Raw genomic sequence first — 20,339 nt, forward strand, 5'->3', positions numbered from 1 at the left:
ATGACTGAAACTTTCCGTATTTTTCCCATCACATTCTTGAGGGCATCGGTAGATTTTGTGACCGTTTCTTTCTTTATGTTCCCGTACGTGTGACTTTACATCTCGCTCTCCCTCATGTCTTGTGCGCTTAGCTAAATGTATAGCTGCACTGCTTACACCCGTCACAGCTACTCTGGTTTTTACTAGTCAAATGACCAAATGTTTTCTTAAGGAATTTACTGGTTTTATGACCGCCATTTTACGGGCATAATGACCATCATTTTACGGTTGAAATGATCGCCTTTATACGGTTATAACGACCGTCATTTTTCAGGCTTATTGATCGTCATTTTACAGGCTTTATGACCGTCATTTTACGGTTATAAGGACCGCATTTCACCACCATTTCTACTCCCATGTGACTGTTTGTTATAGTCTTAATAAAACACATTTAGGATTTTTAATTGTACTTCTTTCTTTTATTACATTTATTTGAACTTAGTCCATTAAAATCTATGTATTTAGGATATTCACAAGATGCAGTAAGCTTATTATAAAAAGTACTCCTCTTCATTTTTATTTGTAAAATACAGTACTTACTTGCAAATATTAAGCTTCGCAAAACGATTTTCCACCACCGAACGAAAATGCTGCACACAAAAACTGGACTGGACCTGCACAATAAAAGACACAATAAATATACATAGTTTTATAACAATTTTTATCGCTATTTTTACTTGTAAGTTTGGAACAAAGGCACACAAAGCTGATTTTCCACGCTGAATGCAAAATGCAATTTTAATAAAAATGGCCGAACGCCGAGCCGCAGAATTCACAAATTTTTAATTGCAACTGCACAATAAAAGATGCATTAAATATACACGGTTTTAAAACAACTTTTATCGCAATTTTTACTTACTTCTATTTGGAACGAAGGCACACAAAGCTTTTGTATATACTTCAAATTATTTTTCACCGCTGAAATAAATGTACATAGGTATATTAAAAAGACTGAACGCCAAGCCGCACAATTCACAAATTAATTGCAACTCACGATTGCTGTGTTTTGTTCATTTTTCTTTTCGCATAATTTCACCATCCCTATGCATGCAACGTGTGCGAGTGAATAAGATATATTAAAACAGTTTGAAAAATTTTAAGATGTTGTTTCATTCTGACTTTTTCGTAGCGAATTCTTACATGTACTATTTATGTATTAGTGACAATCGAAAATTTGTGTGAATGTGTTCTAGTTTCGGTCATTCGAGTTTTGCAGGGTAATGGTATAGAAAAACAATGAACGCTGGAAGAAAGCTAATATTTTATCCAACCAAAAATTTTTGTGTATAAAAGGGGAAATATACGACACCAGCTTGCTGGCTCCATCAAGTGATTGTACCATCAGGCTCGAGGCATATAACTTACCAGCATGCTGGTGGAATATTTATTTCTTTACACTTTACTAATGAGGTCGAGAAAAGATCGAAATGATTAGAGCCGAAATTTCATAATTTTTCTACAATTTTGTTAAACATTGTTTTTTTTTTCTTAATTCACAATTGCAATATCGTGAACTTAATATTGCACAAACACGGCTTTGACTCACATAGTGCAAGAAATTTCCGCCAAAAGAAAATTGAGCTAATTTCACCACTCACGACACCAACATGCTGGTACAATCATAAAATTTTCAAATAGTTTTTGAAGTCGCACCAGCAGCTAGTACAATCACGCCACAAGAACATACACGGTCTGTCGACTTGATGGGCCATTTAACAAATTAAGCATAATAATTAAGCGTTAAGCCGTAAACTTATCTATTTTAAAGTATAGTTAAATCGTTAATAGATAAGTTAACAGCCCAAACACTCTTACAGTATGTATGTATGTATAAAAACGTAAGGAACATACAATGTATCTATGTATATGTATCAGTCTTACTTAGTTTAAAAATTCATCTCTTACATAAATGAAAAAAATGAGATCAAATTAAGCATATACAACTTTTTCATGCCAAGTATGAATAAATTCTCCAAAGGGCTAAAAAAAGGGCTAAATTTATGTGGCCAAAAAAAGTATGTGGTATCTAAATCTAGCCACCAAAGGGCTAAAACAGCAACACTGGAAACCATGCTGATTCTTTGCTGGGGTCAGGTGGTTCGTAAAATTCGGGAGTAGCACGGCCTCTAGTGTCTTCGCTACCGGGGAAAGGAGTTTTATTGGACGATAAGTCTCTTGTTTGTTGGCTGGTTTCCCCGGTTTGAGCAGTGGGACCACTCTTCTCATCTTCCAGATGTCTGGTGAATGACGAGAGTGGCCATTGACAGCTTGAGAGCCTTAGGTAGATAGTCTACTCCCCCTGGACCCAATTTTTTCAGCAGCAACATCCATATTCCATCGGGTCCCATGGCTGTGGAGGCTTGCGACTTCCCGATGAATACCTGAACTTCACCGCAAGTGAAAATAAGAGGCGCACTATTTGTTGGTAGTTTGTATAGCCTTCTGGTCACTCGACGCTAGGCTTTGTCCGCCGGACGATGCAGTGTAAATTGCCGGTTAAAATAGCTCGCGCATCGCTACGGGTCCGACGAAGCACGGTCGCCGAAAGATATTTCGACTCTGTCGTCGTGCTTCGTCGGATTGGACAGTGACCTTACGTTTGACCAAAGCTTACTCACACCAGAGGTGAACTTGCAAGTCTTCAGATGCTCTTCCCACTTTTTTCGCTTATGTACGTTCACAAGCTGCCGCATCTCCGTAATGAGATCCCTGATACGGGGATTTCCGATATCGCCCTGACGATGGTTGTCACGCTCATCGGCTAGAACAGCCGCTTCAGCAGGAAAGTTTGGACGGGGGTCCGTTTTGCATCCTGCTGGTACGAAGCGAGCTGCAGGAGCAGTGACAACCCTGCAGAACTTACGTTCACCTAGGTGAATATCTGTTGGTGTGGGGAGGGCAGCGAAGGTGCTTTCAGTAAATTTCCCGACGCCTTTCCAATCAGCTTTGGTAAAGTTGCCCATAATCACGGTAGGTGCGTCGTCGTTCATTGTGCAGAATGTCGAATCGTCTATCTGCTCAGCCAAGGGTGTTCCCCTACGATCATTTCGAGCTCGACATCGCATGACCAGATAGCAATGCCTTGACGTTCTAGGATGGTATCCCTGCGGTCGATGTCTGCTTCGACAAGACGACCACGATGATGAACGCGTAGCTCCCCACCATTAGTTTGCTCGCGATCTCGACGGTGCACATTTATCCGGCGCAATTCAACAATGTTCGCCTCTTGCACCGCAGCTATCAATATTCCATGCCTTCCCATGAAGACGGTTATCTCCTCGATCTTGCTCTGAAGTCCGTTGCAGTTGAATTGAAGGTGAGGGATGTGTGTTGCCTTACCGCCATTAGCTGCGTGCGATACAATCCCACGACATACGGTTCTACGTACCGGAATGACTCGGGTTTTACCAGACCAAGGGCTGTTGTTTTGGCGATCCAAACCCGTTTAGGTCTGTGAAGTAGCTCAGAACGCCCTGTCTCAGCTGCCGATTCAAAAACGCCCCATCAGCACATTTCCAATGTATTTTCAGCTGAGATAGGGCATTTTTGAACTGAAGTCTGAAATAAGGCGTTCTTGTAAAGTTTTCTAAGGTAGGGCGTTTTTCAATCAAATTCTGAAGCAGGGTGTTTTTGAAAATTTTTCTGAGATAGGGCGTTTTCGAACTGGCTCCACTCAGGTGACGATATTTAAACAAAAGCGTATATACGAGCATATGTATATGTATATTAGCGTGGGCCGAAAATCCGCTTTTTTAGAATTGCGATTGGTAATAGCAAAAATGTGGTTAATTATGCTCTAAAAGCAATCTGTGTGAAAGATGACAATTTTTGGTCAATGTTTTAGGCACGCCCAAGTCCATCAAAGTTCAAGTGCTAAAAAAAAATTGTCTTAGCTTACTTCGATTCTCCTCAAAAAAAGTCCATATAACAAATTATGTAGGACTACTACTTTCGAAGATAATTGCAATTTTAGTAAAAAAAATCTTATAATAAATGTATTTATTAAATTTTATTTTTTGAGCACATTGAACTTTGAGCATCAGCAACATTTCATCAACAAGGTTGCAATATTGGCCTGATTATTACATAGCTCGAACACACCCATAGCTTACTCCTTACCAAAAATCGTATATGTAGATCAAAGTCTCAAACTTTGTGCAATATTAAAAAAATTCAACAAACTTTCGTAAAAAAGGAAAAGGGGGAAAAATATATTGAAAATTCGAAACCCGTTTCCGACCCATGGTTTCTTCCACATTTTCTCTTCCGTAGGGGGGCACCGAAATTGCGCATACGGAAACTGTGCATTTTGACATTATTTCGGTTTCAGCCGAAACTGCACGTATGCATTATTTCGGGTTTTTCATATGCCTTATTTTCAACCGAAGCTGCATGTATGTATGCATTACTTTGTTTTTCACATATGCATTATTTCGGTTTTCAACACAGAAAGGAGAATTCTACTTAGTAAGGGTTATAATCCCTAAGCGCGTACGAAGGCCGCCTACGCGAAAATAAGTTCTGCGCAAAAATACTTCCGCCACTCTTTTCCGGCAACATGGAATGTAGAATTCTACTTAGTAAGGGTTATAATCCCGAAGGCCGCCTACGCAGAAAGAAGTTCGTTTTCATGTTGCACTCTATCGGTTTTTGTTATTTCAGTTTTGAGTCCATATGCATTGGATTTGCTCACACAAGCTCTTGGCTCAATCCGTATCCATTCATCCTAAAATATACCAGCCATAAATGCGATTGCTTTATAAAAAAGAAAACCATTTTGAAATATGAGTGTTTTTACTCTATAGAAAATAATTTATGCAACCTCATATACGCATTTTGCATTATCTTGATAAGCGGTTTTGTACTTTAAACGACGATATGTACCTACCCTTGCTGCTGATTGTTTTCACATTTCATTTCCATCTTTCCTAGCACGAAAACATTTGAAAACTTCGCTTCAATTTTACGCTGACAACGTAAAAAGTGACAGCTTTCGCACGCTGAAATATCGACCACCAAGTCGAAAGCTAAACTGACAATTTAGCGCGATGTCTCGTCGATATCACCAAATTTCAAACATATATATGTATGTATGAATGTATGTATGTACACTGAGCAATGCGTCTGGTAATTCGTTGAATTTCTCCCCAAATAACAATTTACGCTCGCGTGCCATTGCAGAAAACTAAATATTTGTTTCTTTGGCAAAACAGGTTCGTCTGTGAGCCAGTTTTTTTTTTTTGTTGAACGTTTCGTCATATCAGCCGCAGTGGCGGTGTTGCGAGCGTCACTGAGAAGAGCAGGAGCAGCAACTAAGCACCAAATAATGGTTTAAAGCGCCAGTGAGAAGATAGCACGCTGCCTGCGACTAATAAGATAAGCTTTTTTGAGTAAATTAAGATTGAATGAAATTTTTCATCGACTGCCTGAGCGTTCTAAAAGCGAGTTTGACTTTTTAAACGTGTACGGCGGCTGGTTAGCGCGTGGAAGAGCATAAAAGAGCATGAGCAATGAGGGAGCGGGTAGCAGTGCAGATATGAGACATTACCGCACACACCACTATGCTAAAATAGGTAATCGGCGGGCTGGACATTTAACCAACTCGTTTGCAGGAATTTTTTCATTGCATTTTCTCTGTTTACATTTTTAAGTAAACCATCTCACATTTGCTTTCTACTTGCCGGCTACGCTTTCTCTAATCACACCCCCTCTCTGGTTTTCTTTCTCGTTGTTGCTCTTTCCTCTATATAGAATACACCATGCAAGCATCCGGTAGTGATGTTAGCCGGCGTCAATGCCAACGACCTGGAAGCGTTGTTGGAGTTTGTTTATCGCGGCGAAGTAAGCGTCGATCACGCACAACTACCGTCGCTATTGCAAGCCGCACAATGTCTGAATATACAGGGATTGGCACCGCAAACTGTCACAAAAGATGACTACACCACGCATTCGATACAACTACAACATATGATACCACAACAACACCATGTAAGTACCATGCAAGCTACAATTTTTCCATTCTTTGTGCTTATCAAATTTTGCATTTTTAGGAACAAGACCCATTGATCGCCACAATTGCTACCGCACCACAACAAACCGTACATGCTCACGTCGTCGAGGATATCCATCAAGGTGGCCAGATTTTGCAAACTACTACCCACACCAATGCCGCCGGACAAACACAGACCATTGTGACCGCTGAATCTCCTAAGGATGTTATTCAACAATTCTTGCCTGCACGCAAGCGCAAGCCACGTGTCAAGAAAATGTCGCGTAAGTGTTTTATTTTATTTTTGCAGAAAAACGTAAAGAATTAGTCTTAGAAGTCGGCCATAATTTATTTATTAAATTTAATAATTTAATATATTAAAAAATTGTTAGATACTGTCTTTGAAATTATCGTTATATCGTATCATCTCTCCTAACTACAGCCACTGCACCCAAAATTGCTAAAATTGATGGCGTGGAAACGATTATTGCTACACCGACCACTCCCACTAACGTCGTCCAACATCAGGCCACACAACAACAGCAACAACAACAGCAACAACAACAACAACAACAACAACAACAACAACAGCAGCAGCAGCAATTACAGGCACAACAAAGCATTGAAAACGGCAATGAGACGCAGATTATCACCTCGACACCGCATATCAAGAGTGAGGCGAGCAAGGTTGAGACAATTGTAACTATGGATCCGAATATTACACCGATTTCGACAGCAAATACCAGCGAAGTAAGCGCCGGCGGCACAACACCAGCAAGCAGCACGAAGACAGTCAAACGCACCAAGAGTGGTAAGTAGAGAGATTGTTACTTGTTTTTATTTAAATATGATTGTTACTAAATCACTTATTTATTTTCATTCCAGAATCTCGTTCACGCTCACAATCGGAACAACCGGCTACTTGTCCCATTTGCTACGCAGTCATCAGACAGTCACGTAACTTGCGACGTCACTTGGAACTAAGGCATTTCGCTAAACCTGGCGTAAAGAAGGAGAAGAAAAGTAAGTCTGGTGGTAATGATATGGAAGTTTTAGACATAACGGCAGAGGAGGGCACTGTCATAGCGGCAAACGTAAGTGACATAGCAGCGACGACAAGCGGAAGCTTCCACACAGTTGCTGGAAATGCCACCACCGCATCAAATGCAACGAGCACACCCATCATCGTTACGCATGCCAATACTACAGGCGTTGGTCCGACCGTCACGCATATGGCTACGCTAAAGCAGGAACCATCGAATGCGGGTAGTGGTCCGAATATACAAAATGTTATACATTTTGTCAGCGAAGAATTGTTGGGGTCATAAAAATGCATACAATTTGATAAATATAATTATAGAGATTCATATAAATATAGGCATTAAGACGTTTAAGTGATTAAAAATAATTGACGTTAGAGACCTTTAGGTTCTGTAAAGAAGTTTTTTGGTAATTAAGCATTCCCCTTGCTTTTCATTAAGCTAACAAACGCATACTTTCTTGTACAAATGTATACTGAGAACACACATAAAAAAAATGATTGCACACAAATGTACAGACAAACAGCCATAGTACATTGCAACAATAGCATGTACACGGCGATTTCGAATAGTTAAACGTTAAAGACGCAGTATGATTAAGTTTAGATGCTTTAGATGACAACTTGCTCAAATATATACTTTAATTTGCAGAAAATAGTCTACGATCATCTGCAGTATTTTCTAATAAAAAACAAAAATAGCAATAAAAAGTTCAATCTAACGCTCCGTTTCCTTAACAAATTTGTATAAACACAAATTAAAATTTATTTAAAACAATAATATATTATTTACTGCTCGTTTTTTATACATACATACATACATACATATGTAAGGATTTGCTTTATAGTTTTTTATTATGAAATTTAAAAGGCGATTTTTTCCAAAATATACTATGGATATGATGAATAAAGTGGAATTGATTGATAAACAACCGAAATAACACGCCTATTTTTAATTTTTAAACTTTATTTAATTCTGTAGTTAGATTTTTTCAGTTAAACCCTCCGTTGCTCTCGAGGAAATGTGCGTTTTGGACTTTTTATTGATAACACAGAGAAAATACTTGCATTTGTTATTGTAAAGCTCGCATTTTTATGACTCAAAATGATCCTTTAAACCTTGAAAAGCAATCTGTTCATCAAGAGCTTATGGTTTTACTAAAACCAAGAAATACACGGGCAGTGTAGGTGTCGAAATTGGCTACCACTATTTTTTAAGTGCCAGCATAAAACCTTTTGGCTGTAAGTGAAGCCAATGCTGGCCGGATGATATCAGATTTAATAGCCTTTAACTCTGTATGCTTACGTGCGAGTTTATGATAGTTGGTAACAATTGTTACAGTTATCATCTTTTGGCGTTAACGTACGCAAAAACTTATAAGAAATTGCAAAGTAGCAGGAATTGAGAGAGCGAAAATGACAGTTGATATTGAGGGGAAGTACCAAGTTTACTGGATAAATTTTTACGGGTAACTGCTTAGATGCTGTTTCTTGCGCTTTACACAATTGAACGATTTCATTAAAATTTTTTAAGGTAATCGTTTCCGTACTTTTTTTGCATATTCCTATCACTGAGAGCTTAACTATTCAGAAATTGGGTTACAGGATATTATTTATTGGGGAGTACGCATACACAGCTATTGTGTACATAAAATATGTAACAAAAATGATGGAAAGTTTTCCTAAAGGTAGAGTTGGCAAACTCCGCGTGTCACCACGCCTTAAAATGGTTCATAAATGCTGTTTAAAGGCGGTGTAAGTCTGTGAGGTTTCCTAATTTACACTTATGAAGACTTAATCAATAAATTATAGGCGTAGCTTGAAACAGTTCTGGTCCCTCTGCCGTCACTCAATGCCCCGCTCCTTTTGCATACACATTTTCTTCTTTCTTTCCTTGAGAGCAATATTTCTTACATTTAATTTCTTCTACCCAATATAGTGCCCTCAGGCAAAAAGATAGTAACCACCACATCCACTGGCGCTGGCACTAGCAATGCGGCAGGCACATCAACGATCACCACAACTGTAAGCGCCGTACCACAGGTGCAATCGGTACAATCGCTACACACTTTACATACGGTACAAGTGAAAAAGGATCCGGATGCACAGAATCAAGGCCAACAAACGATGACTGTCACAACTACGTCAGGTGCTGGTGGTGCTCAACAACAACAACAGGTGCAACAGCAACAACAGCAACAGCAACAGCAAGTTCAACAGGTACAGGTGCAACAGGCACCACAACAGCAGCAACAGCAACAACAAATACAACATCATCAAATAATTGATCAATCGGGTAATATAACTACAGCCACCACAACAGCGGGCGGCCAACAGCAACAACAACAACAAACTGGTGGACAAATTGTTACGCAGACGGAGAATACAGATGGTACAACATCGTTGTCGATTGCGCAGGTGCAAACGTTGCAGGGTCATCAAATACTGGGCAATATAAATCAGGTGAATATGAATGAATTTCAAACGCATTCACAATTGTAAAATGGATGATGGAAGAGGAGGAAGATGAAGTAAAATGAGCAACTTTAAATAAGAAGTTTAGCGAGAAGATATCAGAAATTCAAAAAAAAATACGATTTAGCAATACAGCAACAAACCTAGCTCGCACCCACCCACACACACAAACAAAGGCACTAACCAAAAACGGTGTTGAGGCACTAAAAAAATATGATATAAATAGACAACAGTGAAACACGTAGAAACAGTAAATTAGAATATTTTTTGCTGCGACAGGGTGTTAATGGCACCCAAACGGTGCAATAAAAGACCGAGTGCAAAAATACGCAACCAAACCTATTAACCAAAAACAGCAGAAAAAACTTGTTAAACATATTTTTTTTTTATAAAAATGTTTGAGTAGTCTTTAAAATTAGGTAATAAAATACCTCTAATTTTTCAATATCTGCAACTATAATTCTTATATAAGTGTGCGCTACCCCACGCTCTTGCAACTTGCTCCAGGAAGAATCAGAGACAAAGAAGAAGAAAAAATCACTTAAAGTTTTATACCTTTTTGCACTTTACCAAATTTTGCCGCCTTATTTTCCTGTGCTATTATATACACTATTTCTGTGCATTGCATAACTTTAATGTTAATTTATGCTACGTACATACTATGTATTATTGAACAAAGTTATTTTATTTTTACTTCTTAGTTTTGACAAAATTTGTTTGCCTTAACCTATAAATTTAATCATAAAATTTTTAGTTGCGATTTGTAAAATAGAAAAGAAATAAATGAAATGGTTGTAAGTAGTATTAAGTTGGTACTAGGTACTACAACCCCTATACTTTAAAAACTATTACTATAAACGACTTTATTTTTAAATTTCCATGATAGTGAAAATAATGTATCGGAAGTGATATTTTATTCGCTATCTACCATTTTCATGCTTATCAACCGCATATTTAAATTTAGTTCATATTTATTGCAACACTGCAACAGTTGCTAACTTAAAGTTTACTTACACTATTATATAATTTTTATTCTTATTTTTCTTAGCTAAGAAATGGTTTAGTACACATAACACTGTTAGATATTTAGAAAAAGATATATTAAAAAGTACATATGTATGTATATATTTTTTGTTTAAATTAAAGTACTTTTACGTATACAAGAAAAGCGGAAATATCCAAATACAACAGCGGCCGCAAGTTTACGTAAATAGTTGTGCGAAATTTGTGGTTTTAGAGAAGTTTAACGCATTTTGAAAACGATTTCTTCTAGAAAGTTGAAAAAATTTGAGTTATGTGCAAAACTTATAAAGTGTAAGGCAAATAATAAAAAAAAAATATTTTTAACCTCGAAACAATTTTTTAATTGCTTTGTTTGCTTTAAAATATTAATTTTTGGTACTTACAAGTAGATACACATATATATTTAGCAAAAATAATAAAACTTGCCTTCCTTGCCACACATTTTGCACAACGGTTTCAAAAAAAAAGGAATAAAAGAAATTAGAATAAACATTTTTTAACGTATGATTTCCTTTAGAAATTCGCTTGTAATTCCTAATTTGACCTTTTTTTTTTGTTTGGTTAACAAACTTTGAATTATAAATAATAATAATAATAATAAAAAGAACCAATTTTGAAAATCCAACAAAAAATACATAAATTTTGGTTTATTTTATTTTTATATTTGAACACTCCAGCAAATCCCCATATTTTTTAAACCTCTGCTATTTTCCTTTGTGAACTCTTCATCGCTTTGTTTTTTGTACTTTTGTGCCCATATTTACTTTTCATGGCATTGGTTTTTCTTGGGTTTTAGTATGTAGTCTGTATGTATGTTTATTTGTAGTAAAAGTAGTAGTGCTAACTTGGTTTACTTGCTTAATTAAATCTGCATGTTGTACATAGTTTACATGTATGTTTGTATGTAGCATTGCTTTTATGTATATGTATGTCCAGTCTCAATATGCTTCTCACTGTTTTTGCTATGTCTTTACGTGTATGAGGTTGTACAGTATGCGGGGGTCGCACTTAGTAATCACTATTATCAAGTTATCAGGATAAATATGCTTTGAAAGGGAAAGTCTCCTTATGTCCAGTCCATCAGGGAGAATATCAAATCATCAAAGTTGAGAATAACTGTTGGATATAAATAACACAGGGCAACACTGATTTTGGTGCGGCAAATGTTAAATCTGTTTTTGATAGACTTTTTTGAGCTGATTACGAATCCGTAATTATAAAGATTCCATCACGTACAGATTTTGAGAAAATCGTGGTCAAAGTGTCAAAAAATCGGGTTTTTTTTTCAATATTTGAGAAGCTCGAGCAAAGAGTAAAAATGTGGTAGAACCTTCCACTTAGGCTTAACTTAAAGCTAGAACCCTAGGCTACTGCCCCTAAAAATACCATCCCTGCACCCTTACTTGATGGCCATTTATAGTCATTTGTTGAACAATAAAAAAATGCTGGCAAATTGTGCTATTGAAAAAAAATTCTGCCAAAATCAGTTTTTGCTGTTCAATAAACGACTATAAGTGATCTTAGGGTCAAGACAAAGAGATGGTATTTTTAGGGATTGTAGTCGAAAGTTCAAGCCTTAATTTAAGCTTAAGTGGAAGGTTCTATCACCATAAATTCAATGTGCAGGAATGGTATTTTCAAGGATAGTAGTCGAGGGTTCTTGCTTTAATCTAAGCCTAAGTGGAAGGTTCTATCAGCTTTTTACTCTTTGTTAGAGCTTCTCAAATATTGCAAAAGCCCGATTTTTTGACACTTTGACCTCGATTTTCTCAAAACCTGTACGTGTTGGATCCTTTGTACTTACGGATTCGTAATCAGCTCAAAAAAGTCTATCAAAAACAGATTTAACATTTGCCGCACCAAAATCAGTGTTCCATGTCAATTTGTTGTTAAAAATGACGCCAAGATTTTTAGCCCTGCCAACATATTCTATATCAGATTTATTTAATTATTTATTCAGATTTAGATTTCCCCGGATTAAGGCATACGCCATTGATTGAGGCCCAATTAGCTACAGGAGACAAGCCAGAATTTAGGTCACTTGACCCTTGCTGTACTCCTTTAGCTACGGCCAGGGAATCAGACGTTATGCCGCCAATACTCACAGCTTGAGTTCTGTCGCCAAAGTAAGACCTGATCAGAGCAGTTGCGTGACATGAGAAATTTAATAAGTTTCTCAACTTAAGGCTTAGAAGTTTAGGTTCCACAGTGTCAAAAGCTTTCTAGTGGTCGAGAAGTGTCAGAAAACTGATGTTGTTGGCATCAATTTGCGATCTGATGCTCTCCATTGCATCCAAAAGAGCCGTGGTGGCGCTTCTACTAGCTCTGAAGCCCGATTGACGGTCAGTCAAGAGATTTGTGCAGGATACGCTCGAATACTTTTGACAAGAAAGGTAAAACAGATATAAGTCGGAACTCATTATTTGTCTTACGAATAGGTATAACCTTAGCGACTTTCCAGCATTTCGGAAAAACGCAAGTTCACCAAATAGAATACATTAGGAAAGTCAAATGTGGCAGAACCTTTGGTAGAATAATCTTAAGAAAGATTGAGCTAATTCCATCAAGTCCAGCTGCTTTTGACTTAATGAAGAGGGTGGCTTGGACAACGTCCCAATCATCGACACCGAAAAAAACAAAACGACTAGCATTAACATTTACACAATCACGGTAGTACTCATAACATATATTATCACCAGACACAGTTTGTCTTACAAAGGACTTAGAAGGAAGTAGAGGGAGCATTTTCAACGGATTTTCCCACTCCAATATTCTTAATGGTGTTCCAGGTTTGCCTGGAGTTCACTGCAATACCGAATTTTTCTTTATAAAACATTGACTTAGCCGACTTTACGGCTTTGTTAGCTGTAACACGGGTTCTTTTAAAACTACTTATGGTTTCCGAAGATCTGTACCGTTTCCATCGCGAGTAAGCGTGATTACGAGTGGCGATGAGGTTTTTTTTTTGTCGCAGAATTAAACCAGGGTTTGCTTTCGTTTTTTAATACTTGCAACTTGACGGGAATGAAGTTGACGAAAAGCATATTTATATTGCAAGAAACACGTCCTTTCATCGATGGATTGCAAGTTCTGAATAAGTCCCCAGTCAACCGAATCGACCGGAGCTGCGAGAGAGACAGAGTCAATGTTTTTAAAGTCGTGATATGAGAAAGAAGTTGGCGATTCGGATATTTGGAAGTCAAATATCAGAAATATTCACCCTCATTGCGGGAGTCGTGTCGAATGCAAGTCGATTTTCGAGAGTCGAATCGTATCAAAAATTTCACGTCATTGCCTAAAATTTCCACTCGACTAGTGTATTAAAACGGAAAAACTTGACAGCACTGTACAATTTTCGACAATTTTCGTCGTTTATTTATTTCAGCACGACAGTAGACAATGCCAATGTTGTCGAGTCGTACAATTTAGCCTAATTTGCGACTTACACAATGAGGCTGATTAAATCATGTTTTGAAAATGTTGGTGCAGATAGTTGATTGTAATAAAGGGATTTGCGCAGATCGCTTACAAAGAATATATGTAAAAGTGTGCTGTTAGTAGAGGTGAAATGCATTGGCATGGAAGTATTTGTCGGGAAGAGCCCCAACGACTCCATACTCAAGATTATACTGCTATCCATGAGCAAGTTGCTATTGAAGTCTGCTGCAATTAAAGTGTCATTATAGTTTACGAGTAGCGGTTCCAAGAAATCCGAAAAGTTCGTAAAGTTGACACTGCGGTTAGGCCTATAAACACAACCGACAAGAATCTTTTTATTGGTTGAACATACGTCAACGAACACATATTCGACCAAAGCACCATAAGACGATAAACAATTTAGTTAACAAGACATACAATTTTTTACATATATTGCTACACCTCCACCATGACCATGTCTATCAGCTCTAAAAAGTTGATAACCATTTATCTACATGTAGGATATTATTGTTGTGGTGCGAGGAAAACCACGTTTCGGATTTGCACACAACATGAATATCTGAATTTTCGAAGAGATATCTAAATTCGACGTGTTTTTTCAACAAACTTTGCGCATTCAAATGTACCATCTGCACGCTTGCTAATAATACGCAACATGCTGTATAAACAGTCTTTGGAACGGCTAAGGGCGCCATTATAAAAGTTGTGTAAATGAGTTGTGGCAATGCATCTTGGTTCTAAAAAGTTAAGCAATGAAAGAAACCCGCAACCTCTGCAAGATTTGTGTCCATAAAAAGCAAAAGAAAGATCATGAAAAACACGAAGACAATATTTAAAAATATATCGTCGATGTTTTTGCAAAACCGCCCATCGGCCAGTTGCAAAACCGCCTAAATCGCCGTTGTGGCGAAAATGAGATTTGGTAACCCTGAACTCCAGGCATCGAGATTTATGCATAAAAATCATTAAATCGTTATTAAAAAACAGATTTGTAAATGAATAGCTAGAGAAAATACCGCCTATCAAGGCAATAGGCCCTATGCTGAATATCGTCATCGTCATCGCCGACGATCGTCAGCGCATCAGTAACATGGCTGACGATGGCCGTATCGTCGCTTTTACTGACGATTACGATATTCAACATAGGGCGGAATGCCTTCAAAGAATAAACCGTTGTTTCGCTCTCTTGTAAAATTTGAGTGCCGTAAGATAGGCGGTTTTGCAATTGGACGATGGGCGGTTTTGCAAAAACATCGACGAAATTAGTTAATAACAGCATATAAATTTCATATTCGAGTTGAAGTTTGTTGCGTTGATATGCTGCTATGTTCTTCGGCTCTGGCGTCACGAAAGGAATGTTCCATTACTGCGGCAGGACTGGTGTTTTCTAGAATGCGAACACATTACATTTATGCTCAAAAAATCCAGAAACCGTTCGAAAGATTCCCTTTTGGGGGGACAGCTCGTTTGTATCACTTTTCGTATGTAGTCATTTAGGTATGTTATTTTGGTTGAAACAGCATAGACATTTCTCAAACAAGCTATGGGGAATACGGCTCGCGTAGCTGTCCTTGACCAGATCTAACTGTAGATCGCCAGACATAATTGTAGATCGTTCTGCTTATGTTCACTGTGAAATTTATGGTAAGAAACTAAATAGTACTTTATTATTTGTTAGTAAGTCCCCGAAGCTAACTAAATCCTTTTTGATAGCCTTGAAGTATGCTATAAACTTTGCTCTGAAAAGCGTTGCTTGAGCAAGAAAGTGCCTCGACTACGAGTTATGTGATAAGTCTTCTCAGTTCTGATTCGAATGGGTGTTGATGTTAAAGTGTCATATAACCTCAAGTAGTCGCCTTGATCCAATCGATACATTTTTAGTTTCAAAATTGATAAATGAACTTTTGAAGGCTTTTGATTTTGAGAATTGTTGTAACAGGATAAAAATTCTCCAACGAGCTTTGGGGAATGATGCTGGAGTGACAGCCATTAGGCAGGTATTAATCCGGGTCGTTGCGATTACGTAGACCCGAACGCCGTGGGAACGGGCTTTTGGAAGTGCCAATCGTTGGCTTCGTTATTTGAAATATTGAACATTTCCAGCCAGAATTCCGTTAGTATTCACGATAAACTTTCCCAAAAGGTGTTTATTTTAACAAAAAAATATTTGAGATAAAAACCAAACCAAATAATTACATTTTTTCAGGCAGGAGCTTTTTGCTACTTCACGATAAATTTAACCGAAAACATTGTTCTAACCTCGATTTGAAATACATAATTCCTTTATGGAAATTTTTATTAACTCTGGTAATTTTTAAGCCTCCGGGTTAAATTTTCAAGGCCATTCTAACCTCAAAAACACATTTTTTCGTAATTAAACGAAATCACCCCATTGACGTAATACAAACATTTTAATTGGTTCAGGTAATATACAAAGCATGTCAATTAATTAATATTGTGTGCAGGTTATTCTAACCTCCAATTTATTGGCGCATGAAGTGAGCCCATTTCTTTAGCGGTAAAAAAAATTTAACTAGATATTAGTGGTACATTCCATTAACATTCGTGTACATACAAAAGTCTTAGATTAATTCCTAGCGGCACATTTCTTGAAGATTATGTCCTTAGCCCTAGATTTACTTTTCTTGTACGTTTCATTTTGGTTTGGCTTAGGAGCATTTCGACATTACAGAAACCATGGTCATATACAAACATACACAGTACATGCCTCACTGACCATCCATCTATCGACGTTGTGTCTAACCTACTGATATATTTTAAAACGTATAAAAAAAGATATAAAATTGTTGCTTCGTTAAAAAAAAAATATTAAAAACTGTTACCTTTTTTTTATTAAACGCACAAGTGACTAATTATAGCATATTTATTTCTCATCAGAATATAACAAATCTCATTAACTCTGCAATTTTCTTGTCTTCTCTTTTTTCATTTTTTACTATGGCTGCTACGTAACTCACCAAATTTAACACAAAAAAAATTAAAATACATGTTTGCATTCAACAACATCTAACAACCAATCGATAAATCAACCAACCAACCAACAACAATCAATTCAATAAAAATAATCTAGGGTAATAATAAGAACATTTTGGTAAAGAAAGTTTTCATTTTGAAAGGCGGTAATAATACGTAATGATGAGCCAACGATATGATCAGCGGTAGTGGAGGAGGAGGAGGTGGCGGGGTAGGCGTCATAGGCGGGAGCAGTGGTAGTGGCGGCGGCGGCAGCGGGGGGAGCAACAACATTAGCGGCAGTGTGGTAAGCGCTACACGTCTCAGCCGTGCTCAGCAGCACCACCACCAACAACAGCAGAGCAGCGGCTCGAGCGGCTTGGCCGCCATAGCTGCAGCTGCCACTGGTGCCCAACCGATCGCCACCAGCAGCGGTACACATCGCACACGCATACTGCGTGGCCATGCAGCACAAACAACCACCGGTGAGCGAGTGTTGCTTATCAACTATGTGTCGCCTAGCGCATCGGCTGCTACATCACCCAACACCCAGACGCACACGATCAGCACAGTCGCGACGAGCGGTGGTGCTGGCACTACAACAACAACGCGCAAAATCCTCCATGCCAGAGCGGCGGCAGCGACGCACGCGAACGTCAGCACCGCCACACCCGTCTCGTTTGCTGGCCTCGGTTCTGAGGTGACGGTGACGCTGACGCGTTCTGGTAAATCGACCGCCGGTCATATTGTACGTAATCATAGTATTGCCACTGAGACGACAGACCAACAGCAACAACAGCATCACCATCATGTGAGCAGCAGTTCGCCGCCGCCGCTGGTATTCACGACGACGGCGCATAGCGATTTGCATCATCACCAGCAGCAGCACGAAATAGTTGAACAGCAAACACATCAGCACCATCAGTTGTTAACGCATCGGCAATTGCAGCAGCAGCAGACAGCAACGACGGTGCTGGATCCTTTAGATTTAGAAGATCAGGATGAATATCAGCAACAGCAACAACAACATCAGCAAATTGTCATTGAGCATCACGGTGGCAGCGCGCAGACACAGCAGCAGACAAATGAAGAAGAGATGCTTGAGTATGACGACGAAGAGGAGGTGGAAGAGCATCACTTGCAGCAATTGCAAGAGGTGCAGGAGCAGCAAGAATGCGATGGCGATCAAGTGGAGGAAGTGTATCTCAACTGAAAGCGGCGGCGCTGGGAGCTGAGAAGCTGCGGGGGCTGTCGCAGGGCGCAGTGAGAGTTGCGGATGCTGACCGCTTAATTTGTAAAAATGTTTTTCATCAAAAATTTATAGCTCGAATACTTCACAGAAGTTAAACCGCAGATCAGATCGTGAAATCAGTTGGGAAGTCATCAAAGTAAAACTTAAAAAATCTCAAAATTAATTGTAAATAGTTTAATGTTTTGCAAATGTTTTACCTATAATAATACAACAGAAATTTTTAGCAAACAAGATTTTCGTATATACATAGTAATAAGCGGCGGCTTAATAGGTTTAGGATGAGCAACTCCAAAGCGCTCATTAACTGAAAAAAAAATTTAACTTTAAATAATTCGAATTCAGTTTCTGAATCTCAATTTTTGTATCAAAAGTGTGGTAAATAATAGAATTTTTTCAAAATATTGTTCCCCAGCAGTCTGTTTGTGGAAATAAAGTTTAATGGTGTATTTGTAACGAAGTAGGTAAAGTAGATTCAATTCAAGTAAAAATCAGTAGCGAAAATGAAGTATTACAAATTTCGCTAGCAGTAGAATTAAAAAAATATATGTATATACATACATACATATTTTATGAAATATAAAAAAGCATATCTATTAATTAATTAATTAAGTTATTGTTAATTAATAAGTGGATAGATAAGTTATTGTAGTAAAATTTCATACCTTCGAAAATAAAAATAAAAAATAAAAAAGTCAGAATCATTCTTGAATGAGTGTAATGTAATATAAGCAAAAAATTAAATACATAATTTAAAATATACTGTGGCAATGTCTTTAATCTAGATGCATTTTTAGAAAAAAAAATATCTAAAAACGAGCAATCCAAATATACACAATATTAGCTACAACTTTTTTGACAAATGTGAAACTAAAAAAAAAAAATGGTTTAAACATATTTTTCAACGACCTTTAAGATACATTTAGTAGGTAGCTGCTATGTATAAGGCATTTGAATTTAAATTCAAATAATATATGTAAAATCTATTAGAAAGCAACAGAGTTAAAGTAAAACAAAATGAAATAAAAAAAATAAAGTAAAATATATAACAAATAAAATAAATAAATAAAATAAAAAATAATAATTAATATGTAAATAAATAAATACATAAATTAATTAATAAATAAAATAAGAATAAAATAAAATAATAAAATAGTAAAAAATAAATAAGATAAAATAGTAAAGAAATAAAAAAATAATACTTACCAAAATTAAACTGATATAACATAATAAAAATTCTAAAATATGAAAAAAAGAGAAATATTAAAAATAAAAGAAATGAAATAAAAATGAAACATCAAGGCAAAAAATAAATGAATATAAAAAGGACAGAATGGAAAAATAAAAAAGTAAAATTAAAAGAAATAAAATGAACTAATAAAATCAGGCAAAATGAAATAATCTGAAATTAAATAAAACAAATAAAATAGATAAAAAACTAAATAACAAAAAATAAAATAATAAACTATAAAAACTGTGTACTATTAAAAAAAAAAATAAAAGAAATACATACAACGAAATAAAATAAAATGATATAAACTAAAGTAATGTAAAATAAATAAGATAAAACAAAAAAAAAAATAAAACAAAATAATATTAATACTAAAATAAAATAAGTAAATATAAAAAATAAAATAAATGAATATAAAAAAGTAAAATAAAATAAAATAAAAAAGTTAAAAAATATAATAAACTATAATTAAAAGATACAAAAATAAAATACAAAAATTAAAGAAACACATACATAAAATGAAATAAAATAAATGACAAACTAAAAAAAATCATTGAGATTAAACAAAAAAATTAAAACAAAATAAAATAACATAATAAAAAAATTTAATAACAATATAAACGATATAAAATGATAAAAAATAAATAAAATAAGAATTAAAAATAAATAAAAATAAAAACATTCAAAAATAAATAAATAAAGTAATTAAAAAGAAATACAACAAAATAAAACCAAATGAAATGTATAATAAAATTACGTATTTTAAAAATAAAATTTTGAAATAATAAAAAAAGGTAAAATAAAACCAAATTAAGTATATAAAATAGAATTAAATACAAAAATAGAACTAACTAAAATTCAATTGGAAATTAAAAATAAAACA

The 20,339-nt window shown here is 36.3% G+C and overlaps 2 protein-coding genes across 2 annotated transcripts in view; both read left to right on the top strand.

The window, feature by feature from the left end:
- Positions 1–17,182, top strand: part of LOC118739394 (transcription factor GAGA-like) — a 30,438-nt gene extending 13,256 nt beyond the window's left edge. Inside the window, exons 3-8 of the mRNA XM_036470682.1 lie at positions 5,791–6,027; positions 6,090–6,312; positions 6,471–6,839; positions 6,914–7,051; positions 9,007–9,530; positions 17,095–17,182. Of these exons, the coding sequence (XP_036326575.1) occupies positions 5,791–6,027; positions 6,090–6,312; positions 6,471–6,839; positions 6,914–7,051; positions 9,007–9,530; positions 17,095–17,157 (1,554 nt within the window). The 3' untranslated portion in view covers positions 17,158–17,182. The remainder of the gene's footprint in view (positions 1–5,790; positions 6,028–6,089; positions 6,313–6,470; positions 6,840–6,913; positions 7,052–9,006; positions 9,531–17,094) is intronic.
- LOC118740191 (box A-binding factor-like) lies at positions 17,173–18,189 on the top strand. Its single transcript, XM_036471687.1, has one exon. The coding sequence runs from the start codon at positions 17,173–17,175 to the stop codon at positions 18,187–18,189; it is 1,017 nt and encodes a 338-aa protein (XP_036327580.1).
- The last annotated feature ends 2,150 nt before the right edge of the window (positions 18,190–20,339 follow it).

This window comes from Rhagoletis pomonella, unplaced genomic scaffold (assembly GCF_013731165.1).
Source record: "Rhagoletis pomonella isolate Grant_MI unplaced genomic scaffold, Rhpom_1.0 Rhpom_scaffold_00005, whole genome shotgun sequence".
NCBI classification, from domain to species: domain Eukaryota; kingdom Metazoa; phylum Arthropoda; class Insecta; order Diptera; family Tephritidae; genus Rhagoletis; species Rhagoletis pomonella.

Bases quoted from the DNA above. Each gene is read 5' to 3' on its own strand.
- LOC118740191 (XM_036471687.1), top strand. From the start codon at position 17,173: ATGATCAGCGGTAGTGGAGGAGGAGGAGGTGGCGGGGTAGGCGTCATA.